At 35.4% G+C, this 10,750-nt stretch overlaps 1 protein-coding gene across 1 annotated transcript; it reads right to left on the bottom strand.

Annotated features, from left to right (window-relative positions):
• Nucleotides 1–1,997: 1,997 nt before the first annotated feature.
• On the bottom strand, nt 1,998–3,699 carry LOC130873375 (olfactory receptor 143-like). The gene is made up of 2 exons (XM_057768183.1): nt 3,680–3,699; nt 1,998–2,940 (listed from the first exon to the last, which is right to left on the bottom strand). The coding sequence occupies exons 1-2, from the start codon at nt 3,697–3,699 to the stop codon at nt 1,998–2,000; spliced, it is 963 nt and encodes a 320-aa protein (XP_057624166.1).
• Nucleotides 3,700–10,750: the final 7,051 nt, after the last annotated feature.

Below are 10,750 nucleotides of genomic sequence, written 5' to 3'. Positions count from 1 at the left end.
TAAGTTCCAATTTTTCCTGGAAATGGAGCTTTATGCAACATAGTCAGAGCCTTTAGTAATCACTCTTTTTTTTAATTAATTAATTTATTTAATTATTAAAGATTTTTGCCTCTTCCCCGCCACCACCTCCCATTCCCTCCCCCTCCCCCAATCAAGTCTTCCTTCCTCCTCAGCCCAAAGAGCAAGCAGGTTTCTCTGCCCTGTGGGAGGTCCAAGGACCACCCACCTCCATCCAGGTCTATTAAGGTGAGCATCCAAACTACCTGGGCTCCCACAAAGCCATTACGTGCAATAGGATCAAGAACCCATTGCCATTGTTCTTCAGTTCTCAGTAGTCCTCATTGTCCATTATGTTCAGCGAGACCGGTTTTGTCCCATGCTTTTTCAGTCCCCGGCCAGCTGGCCTTGGTGAGTTCCCGATAGAACATCCCCATTGCCTCAGTGTGTGGGTGCACCCCTCGCAGTCCTGAGTTCCTTACTCGTGCTCACTCTCCTTCTGCTCCTCCTTTGAATCGTGAGACTTCAGTCCAGTGCTCCAATGTTGGTCTCTGTCTCTGTCTTCTTTCATCGCCTGATGAAGGTTAATATTCATGGGGATGCTTATATGTTTTTCTTTGGGTTCACCTTCTTATTTAGCTTCTCTAGTAATCACTCTTTAAATCTACTAAACTGTATCTTCTTCTCAAAATTTAAACCAAACCATTTTAGTACCATACTTAATCAGGTACTATGACAAATGAAAACAAAACAGGTACATACCAGTAATTCATAATTTGCTTTAAAAATTATACTGTATATGTATAAAGCATATATACTGTATATATAGTACATACATAAAACATTATTATGAATATTTATGGTTCAATACCTAATACCAATAATTTTAATTAAGTTTAATTAAAGTTCTTCACTCGCTCTTTTTACTAATCTACTATTTTAGAACATTTCAAACATCACAATCTTCAAGTGGATGCAATAATTAGAGCTTTAATAATCATTGCTATTTGATTACTGTATCTCTAAAATAAGTATATTCTTTGAATTCCTATGCAATTTACATAGAAAAATGACAGTATACTTTCTGAACTAGACACATATAAGAAAATTTTCTAGTGTATAATTCTCTATTAATCTTATTATTGACAAATAATTTTGCCTGACAGGAAAGATTTAACATCTAATAAGCTTCTTAAAGTTTATAGATTATTTATAGAAATGTGGTCCTGCTTTGTCAAAAGGCTTGAACCAAACACTCAGCTTCATCATCCTTGAAAGAATGATCAATAATCTAAAAACACAAGATGAAATGTCACTTTGTAATTTTCTCTAATCACCTAACCTGAAAATAATTCTATTGAGGGAGCATTTGCTTTTTCCTACTTGGCTACTAAAGCCTTGCACTATAGGCCACACGGCTCTTCCATTGTTCTCACACTCCCTTATTTAGTTAAACCCACAATGAAACAACTCTGTTCCTTCATAACTGTTTCTTCATAACCTTTTCAGTTCTTTTTGGCATAAATAAATTCTATTCTTTTTTACAAAAAAACATATCTGTTTGCGTTAGAAATAATCCACAGCTGAATTTAAGGAATAGTGACACAATGTTGCACGTTTGGCTTCAAAAGTATAATTTCTAAGACCCAAAAGAGTCCCATGGATTAATTTAAATAGAGAAAATATAAAAGAGAAAATACAAAAGAGTATTACCCTTAGATATAGAAAACATGTCAGACCAAAGTCTTCAACTGGTCCAGGTAGTGAAGATCAGATTGGCTAAATTTGAGATTACAGAGGACTCTCAAATCATGAAAAGGCCACAAAGCTATATGACAGCTGCTGGTGGTGGTGGTGTGTGTGTGTATGTGTGTATTATAGTAGAAATTCTGATCATAATATTGAAATGAAAGAAAAGGAAGAATAGAAGAAAGGTAATGGGGAATAAATGAGAAGACCATACAATGCAGTCAGAGACTACTGAAAACCCACCTGTTCTTTTAGCTTCTGATTCTCATCACAGTTCTCTTTGTGGCAAGTTTGACATCCTTGTTTCTGAGACTGTAAATGAGAGGATTAAGCATGGGTACCACAAGAGTATAAAGCACTGAGAAAAATTTTCCCTGGTCCACAGATTCAGCAGATGCTGGCTTGACGTAAGTAAGAAGCCCAGATCCATAGAATAAACTAACAGTCACAATGTGAGAACCACAAGTGCCCATGGCTTTGGACCAACCTGTAGCTGATGACATGTGAACAATATTTAAAAGGATGGAAATATATGAGGTTAGGATAACAAGGCCGGATATGATAACAACTATGCAAGCAATAAGAGAACTCACAAGTTCATTGGCATAGGTGCTGCTGCAGGAGAGCTGGAGAAGAGGGAAGATTTCACACATGTAATGGTTGATGGTATTGGAATCACAAAAACTGAGCCTAATCATACAGCCAGTATGGGCCATGGCACTTGCAAGCCCCATCAAATAGGACCCAAACATCAGTAAGAAACACATTCTAGGAGACATAAGGATGGCATACATCAAGGGCTTACATATGGCCACATAACGATCATAAGCCATTGCTGTCAGCACATAACATTCAGAATTAACAAAAAAGCCAAAGAAAAAGAGTTGAGTCATGCATCCTGTATAAGAGATGATGTTCTTCTCTGAAACAAAGCCCATCAGCATTTTGGGGGTACAGACAAATGAATAACAGAAATCAACAAAGGACAAATTGAATAGAAAAAAGTACATAGGTGTATGAAGGTGTGAATTCAGACAAATAAGAATCATTAAGCTCAAGTTTCCTATCACAGTGGCTGTGTAGTTCAGCAAGAACACGAAAAATAATGGCAGCTGCAATGAAGGTTGGTCTGTTAATCCCATGAAAACAAATTCAGTGACCAAAGAGTCATTCTCCACAGCCATTTGCTTCATGGTATCAAATGTAGGAACAGAGACAGTGTATGAAATTAACAGGAACATATCTTTTAAGAGACAGAAATTTCTAGAGTTGCTGGATTTGCAAGTTCAGTTTGTTTAGTTTTGTTTTTTTTTTTGAAGACATTTCCAGGCATACAATCATGACAACACAGATTGATTTCTCAGGCATCCGCCTTTCCTTATTTCATCAACTATGATGTGTTTCTTTCCAAAGAGACTGCCAGAAAAGCTCTCATTGACTTTTGAACATCATTTTCTCCCTTGTCTTTAGCCTTCAGTATAGATCAGAGATGAAAAAAGCAATAGTTAAAACGTATCAAACTCCCAGAATTTATAGCTTTCTGACTGAAGGAAAATTATCAAGAGGAGTCAGTGATCAACTTTGTCACACAGAGTTCATTGCAACTATTATAGTGAATCTTTCCCCAGTGTCCTCAAGGCAACAAACCTTTAATGATGAACACAGTAACAAGCATCTGTGAAGATCTGCCTCTAACCCTCTACAAGGGATTCACTGTAGACTATGACAATATCTGTGTGAGATTCTCTTTAGAAAATCATCCTCACCTCTAGAAAGAAAACATTATCCTTTTGTGAGACTGTAAAATGCTCTTCCGAAAGTGAGAATGCATTTCATGTTCAAGAGTAATGTGAAAATTGTTTAGAATCCTGGAAAATTATTCTCTCCTTTAAGATATCCTCCCAGGTTTCATGAGTCCCTTGAGTGAACAAATTACTGAGCCTGTATTAACATCATGCACCATAAATGTAATGTTGGCTCATTTGAGACTCAAAGTTTTGCTCACTTAAAAATCCTTATCAGAATTGCTGATTGAGAAAATATTGGGTGATCCTCTTTAGAATTGTCATTTACAATTGTCTCCACACCCTTCCAAAAAAGTTGAGGGATATACCACATGCTTTATAAATACTTTCTAATAAAAAACAAAGATTGTATTAAGACACTGTAAACAACAAATTAAAATTCTAAAATGTTTTATAAAAATTAGACTAAAATATATAAATAGAAGATATGTAATATATGTACATATAAATTTAAATTTTAAACCCAAACTTTTAAATTTATCATATTCAATCTATAAATAGGTATGCAACTTCTCTACCCTTTATTTATTTATATTTGTATTTGTGTATTTGTATATCTACAAACTGAGACTCATAAGAAAAGGCTTGCATTGCATCTCAGTGGTAGTAGTTGTCTTACATATAAAAGAGTATGGTTACAATCTTTGTATCACAATAAATAATTAATATAATAACAGTATAAAATATACTTGGACTCCACAATACAATGTATATATTAAGACAGATTATTCTCACAATGTGTCAGAAGTGACATAGATATATAAAAAACAATTGTTGGGTATTATTGCACTTTTGCTTATTTCATGTTCTTATTCATATGAATCAAGATTCTTATAAGTAGAATTATTGTTATTTGAATTAGACAAGCATTTGCTTTGGTGCTATTCTTTGTAACATCTCTTGTCCTTATCCATCCCACAAGAACATTATCCTTTCTTCTCACGCAGAAATTGGTGCCAACAAAGCTACTTTAAGTATTGTTAAATGTTCCAGTGTATCATAGTGACTTAAAAAAAAATGACAGGTTAAAGTGTGATGCTCTATCATGTTGAGCAAAACAGAAACAGAGACTAATCACATTAAAAAGGCATTCTCTATTTCATTGAATATGTATTTATAAATCCAAATCTATTCCCACCAGCAATTGATGAGTGTACCCCTTACTCCACATCCTCTCCAGCAAATCTAACTACATATACATCTTTTTTCTGATATTCCCCCTTACTCCTTCCATACACTAAAAGTTTTCATCCACAAGTTGTGTTTGGTCACGGCATTTTATCACAGCAATAATCCTAACTAAAACAAGAACAATTTGTTCCTTCAATTTAATTTGAGTTGAAGAAATTTAATCAACTATAAAAAGAGATAAAAAAAGTTTCATTTAAAAAAACTTTGCCATACCCTCCCTGACTATTCAAAAACTATATCCATGGAGCTTTCTGCAAAACTTTTAGGAACCTATATAGGTGGGAGAAAGAATTCCAGGTAGTGCATGTGGTAAGTCTCCTTCCTATAGCAGTTATTTACTGCTTCTATGACTTTCAGGATGAGCTAGTGAATCTTGGAAGTTTAAGCCACCCTAGACATCTTTGCACACTCACGAGTCACCCTACTCCCCCAGAAAAGAATATTTCAATTCAAATAAAATGACTATGAAACATTCTTACATTTATGTTGGTAAATTTTGAGTTATTTTTTGAGTATCCTTGAAAAGGGCAATTGCTCCCTATTGCATACAGTTAAGCAATAATTCCAGACCTATCTGTACTAGGATATTTCTTTCCTTATTTTTATAGTCTTTACACCTTTGTAGAAATTAACTGACCATGAATTCAGGGTTCACCTTTGCACTTCAGTTCTATTTCATTAACTTGTCTATAGCTACTCCATAGCACATTATCATGATGGGTGATCAGCTGTGGATGCATCATCTTAATTAACATTCTACCAAGAAAGGCTCAGGAAACATCTTGCAAGAGGAGGCAAAAAGAAAGGGAATTATGGTATGTATTCACTTATTTATAGATGTTAGCTACTAAGTTATTGATAAGCAAGCTGTAATTGATATAACCACAGAGGTTAGGGATATAGTAAGAGATTGGGAGTGGATATCCCTAGGAAGAGGAAATGGTCATGAATGGATGGCATGGGGCTTGGAAGAGGAGGCTCAAACAGGGAGTGAGATATAAGAATGTGCAAGGGAGGGAATAAAGGGAGTGACATGTAAAAATAATAAAACCCCAGCTAAGACTCCTAGCAATAGTGGAAAGGGTACCTGAACTGGCCTTCCTATGTAATCAGATTGGTGAAGACTCTGTCATTATAGAGCCTTTATCCAGTAAGTGATGAAAGCAGATGCAGAGATCCACAGCTAGGAACCAGGCTGAAATCCAGGCATCCAGTTGAAGAGCGGATAGAATGATTATAAGGGCAAGGGTGGATCAAGATCATGACAGGGGAATCCACAGAGTAATAAACCACCCTCATGGAAACTCAGGAACTCTAGACCAACAGCTGGGTAGACTGCATGATACAGAACTAGACCTTCTGCATGTGGACGACAGTTGGGTAGCTTGGTCTGTTTGCAGTACAGTGGCAATGGGACCAGGATCTATACCTGATGCTTGAGCTGAATCTTTGGAGCCCATTCTTTCAGGTGGAATGTCTTATTCAGTCTTGATGTAGGTGGGGTAAGGGTGAGGTGTGCCAGACTTTGCTTATTCCCCATGGTAGGCCTTACCCCTTGGGGAACAAGATGCAAGGGACTCACTAGGGAAAGTTGAAAAGAAATAGCGATAGATAGATATGATCAATATACAAAACGTTAAAAATACTATTTGAAAGATAACCATCCCACCCAGAGCAATCCACAGGTTCATTACAATCATAATCAAAATGCCAGGGTCTTTATTCAAAGACATAGAAAAGTTTTCAAATATTTTGGAGTCACAGAACACCAATAATAAAGAATCATGAATAAAAATAATACTGATGAAAGATTTGCTGTAGCTAATTTCAGCTTATGATACTGCAAATAGTAAAAAAATAGTTGGATACTGGGACAAAGCAGTCACACAGATTGATGAAATGGAATTGAAGATCCATACATAATTCCACACAACTACAAGTAGTGAGTGTTGACAAATATACCACAAGTATACACTGGAGAAATACACCGAATCTTTAACACATGGTGTTCAGAAAACTGGAAAATACACGTGAAAGTGTTATAATACATCTTTATCTCTCACCTGCACAAAATTCAATTCCAAATGGATCAATAACTTCAATATAAGATTGAGTGGCTTGAAACTGTTTAAGGAAAAATTAGGGGTAAGACTCCAAATGAATGAACAAGCAAGAAAGTTATGAATATGAGTTTATTAGCCAAGGGAATAATATCAATAATTGATAAGTGAAATCTTAGAACATTTATAACCTTCTCTACAATATAGCACAGAGTAAACCAATAGGAGAGGCACCACCAAATATGAAAGAAAGTATTTGTCATTCATATCTATGACAGTAGGATAAATTTCATAATCCACAAAGAGCTCAAAACTTGAGTCATGTATATGAACAGAGAACTCTCAAAAAAGAAATACAAATGGCTATTGAACACTTTAAAGGTGTTCAACATCATTAACTGTGGGGCAAAATAAACAGAAAACTATTTTGATATTCCATTCAGTGCAATAAAAATAACTATAATCAATACATCAAATGACAACACTGAAAAGAAGTATTCACTGTTGGTGGAAAGTAAACTAGTGTAACCACTACAGAAACCTATGTAGACTTTGCTGAAAACTCTGTAAATTGAGCTATTATTTGACCAAGTTATACAAATTATGTACATACAAAGAACTCCATAAGTTTTACAGAGATACCATCTCAAACATTTTTATTGCTGCTCTATTCACAATTGCCAGGAAATGGAGGCAACCAAGGTGTTTGTTCACTGAAAATGGAAAATAAAAAGTTATATAATATATATATATATATATATATATATGTTTTCATATCATTTATGTGTTGCTATATCAACTTCCTTAAGGCATCTCAACTTAATAGTTCTTTATTGGTTTCTTGATATTCCATATTAAACATGAAATCTAATAATCTGAAGCAAGAATCCACATATGCCTAAACATACAAATTTTACCTTTATTCTAGGTTACTCTGTTCAGTATTTTCCAGTTCTATCATTTACTTGAAATTTTCATCATTTTTCTTTAAGTCTGAGTAAAATTCCAGTACATAATATCTTGTAATATTTTTTTCCAGAAATATATTTTAATTTATGGTTTGTTTCTAAATTTGGGGAAATGTTAATCTGAGTACTCCATACATGTAAAAAATAATGCCCCCTCAAATTTGTCACTATGTTAGCCACATATGGCTTTAATTTTCCTCCTTATCCTTTCTCTTCTCTATACATTTGAACCATCTCATACTCTGTTTTACTTGAGATAAAGTTCCAGTTCCTAAAAGATGAACATTACCTCCTGAAGAGGCCAATTGGATGCCAAGATCCTGGTGAAATTATTGTTACATCCACACCTGTATCTACCAGACCTTCAGTGACCGTGAATATCTCTTGTTGATCTCTATCCATTCATCCAATTCCTGCCTTTGCCACACCTTCTTTATAATCGAGAAGAGAGAGAAATTCTGTTTGGATTATGCTTAGAAAAAAAAAAACATCATTTCTAGGAAGTCGCTGCTTACAATCCCTTTAAGGTGACCTTGTTTGCTACAATTATAACACTTGACATTTTGATTTTTTCTCAAACTTCTGAAATCACCTCTCCCATTCAAGTATCATCATGGTCACGAGATTCAATATTGATTATATCTCAGATCCATTCCTCCAAGGGTGCTGACCTTGCCTTTAAATGCATAATTATTCTTTGGCATTGAGAATTAGCATTTTCAAAAGCTAAAGATTTAATTATTGTGTAACTTCTGAATTTGGTATCATTCTATTTACTGCTGAAATCAATCTTTGTAAAAAAAAATCTTTGAATGCTTCCTTTGAGCCATGTTTAACTTTAGTAAATGACTCAATTTTCTTTTCTACTTCTCGAATTTTATCCCCAAAATTCAAAGCTGCTACGTGCATAATGCCAGGGTGTGGCCATCATATAGATATTGCCTTTCTATAATAGTATAATCTTCTTCTCTAAGACATTGATCGTGGGAGATTTCCAAACCTCCAGCTTTACTCCACTGTTCAAAAATCTTAGCCTCTTCTCTGAACCAGGTACTTCTCTGCACCATTGTGATAGTGGACCAGTCTCTAAAACAGCTTTAACCAAGTTTATCCAGTCTTTTTTTTTTTTTGCCAGTTTTTCTGCTGGTATTTATTTTTCTTTGCCAGAAAATATCAATCCTTATTTTCCCACTATATTTCTTTTTTTATATATATTAATTAATTTATTTAATTATTAAAGATATCTGCCTCTTCCCCGCTACCACCTCCCATTCCCTCCCCCTCCCCCAATCAAGTCTTCCTCCCTCCTCAGCCCAAAGAGCAAGCAGGTTTCTCTGCCCTGTGGGAGGTCCAAGGACCACCCACCTCCATCCAGGTCTATTAAGGTGAGCATCCAAACTACCTGGGCTCCCACAAAGCCATTACGTGCAATAGGAACAAGAACCCAGTCTTTACAGATAATTCTATTACAAACTGAACACAAGTTTAACATTTGCTTCACAAAAGATGAATGCCTGTCATATGAGACTATTGCTTCCTTGAATCTCCTTAAATCTAACATTGTTATAGGAACCCAATTATTTCTTATAGATCTTCTATTACTTGGAAATTCCTGTAAGGTTGCTGGATATATTAAGGTTGGTTGTTTGGAAACATTAAGCTGTTCCTCTCTAACCTTATAATACAATCCTGTAATTGGTTCCACATTAAATTTCTCTGTCTGGATCTGAAAATCTCTATGATCAGTTTAATTAAGTTTTTCTAAGGCCTGTGCCTTGATCATCAAACCAAATGACTTTTTAAGAGATAAAGTAAGAATTACCAATGACAATAAGGATTATCAAAATGATAATTAACAGTATGGCAATCCTGATTAGGTTGATTATCTCTTCATTTAGTTGTTCCATTTTTAAGTCATGTGTTAGTTACATAATCATACAGAATCTAACTTTCTTTATCATAATTCTGTTTCCAATTTTTAATGTGGGAAAAACACTCTCTCTTTTAACCAACTCTTCCCTTAAAAATTCTCAATTTTCTCACGAAATCTGCTGCCGCTGCTGCTGAAGATGTGAGGCTTATTGTTGATACACAGAACAGTAAAAGCCTGACTGGGTTTCAAAGCAACTACCAAGTTTGGCAGCAGCAAGAGAAGGGGGTCCAGAGACAGCTAAGTAGAGGGAAGAAAGAAAAACCTATCCAGTAGGATGAGGAATCTGTCCGCATGTAGCTACAGCCTATGATAGTGACTGCAAAGCCATCAGCAAACAATTTCGTGAATTTGTACTCCAAAAGTTGGATGCCAGACATAACATGAGTAATAAAAACCCAGAGACAGATAATGGGGTTCAAACTGAAAGATTGGAGAAGCAAATCAGCCAAGCCAGTAGAGAGTTCTTACCTCTATCCTCAGCGTCACTGCAGACTGCAATGCTCTCTACTAAACCTCAGATTACAGACAGGAGCCTGTTTCCTCCTGTTTTAAATTCCTTTCTAGTGCTGGGATTAAAGGCGTGCACCACCACTACCAGACCTCTATGACTAACTGGTGTGGCTTCTGTGATTAAAGGTGTGTGCCACCACTGCCTGACCTGTATGGCTGACTAGGGTAGCTAACTTTGCAATCTGATCATTAGGCAAGCTTTATTTATTAAAACACACACACACAAAAATCACTTTAATTTGTAGAGAGGGAAGACAAATGCTTGAAGGACAACAAAATACCATTGTTTCCCTAAATGAATATGTGATCAAGTTGTCTTCTTAATTGTTCATACTTTTACCAATAAACTATTGTAGCTCTCTGTCTGAGACAAAGAAATTATTTTTTCAGAGGTTTATAGTTAATATAGAGACTGTTTGCTGTTTTTTTCTACTTCAGGTTTGATGTTGACTGCAATACAGTACTTAGACCACACTTGTGCTGTGTTTGTGACAGTCACTTTTTCTATTCAATCACACACTTTAATGAATTAATGAA

This window comes from Chionomys nivalis, chromosome 4 (genome assembly GCF_950005125.1).
Source record: "Chionomys nivalis chromosome 4, mChiNiv1.1, whole genome shotgun sequence".
NCBI lineage: Eukaryota > Metazoa > Chordata > Mammalia > Rodentia > Cricetidae > Chionomys > Chionomys nivalis.
The sequence above is the reverse complement of the archived record's forward strand: the minus strand, read 5'-3'. Positions and strand labels throughout refer to the sequence as shown.

What these genes read in the sequence shown, in the direction of transcription:
- LOC130873375 (XM_057768183.1), bottom strand. Translation starts at nt 3,699, where the DNA reads ATGTTAATACAGGCTCAGTA. An exon ending in ATGTTAATACAGGCTCAGTA is followed by an intron (nt 2,941 to 3,679) that starts ATTTGTTCACTC and finishes TACATTTGATAC; the next exon opens with CATGAAGCAAATGGCTGTGG.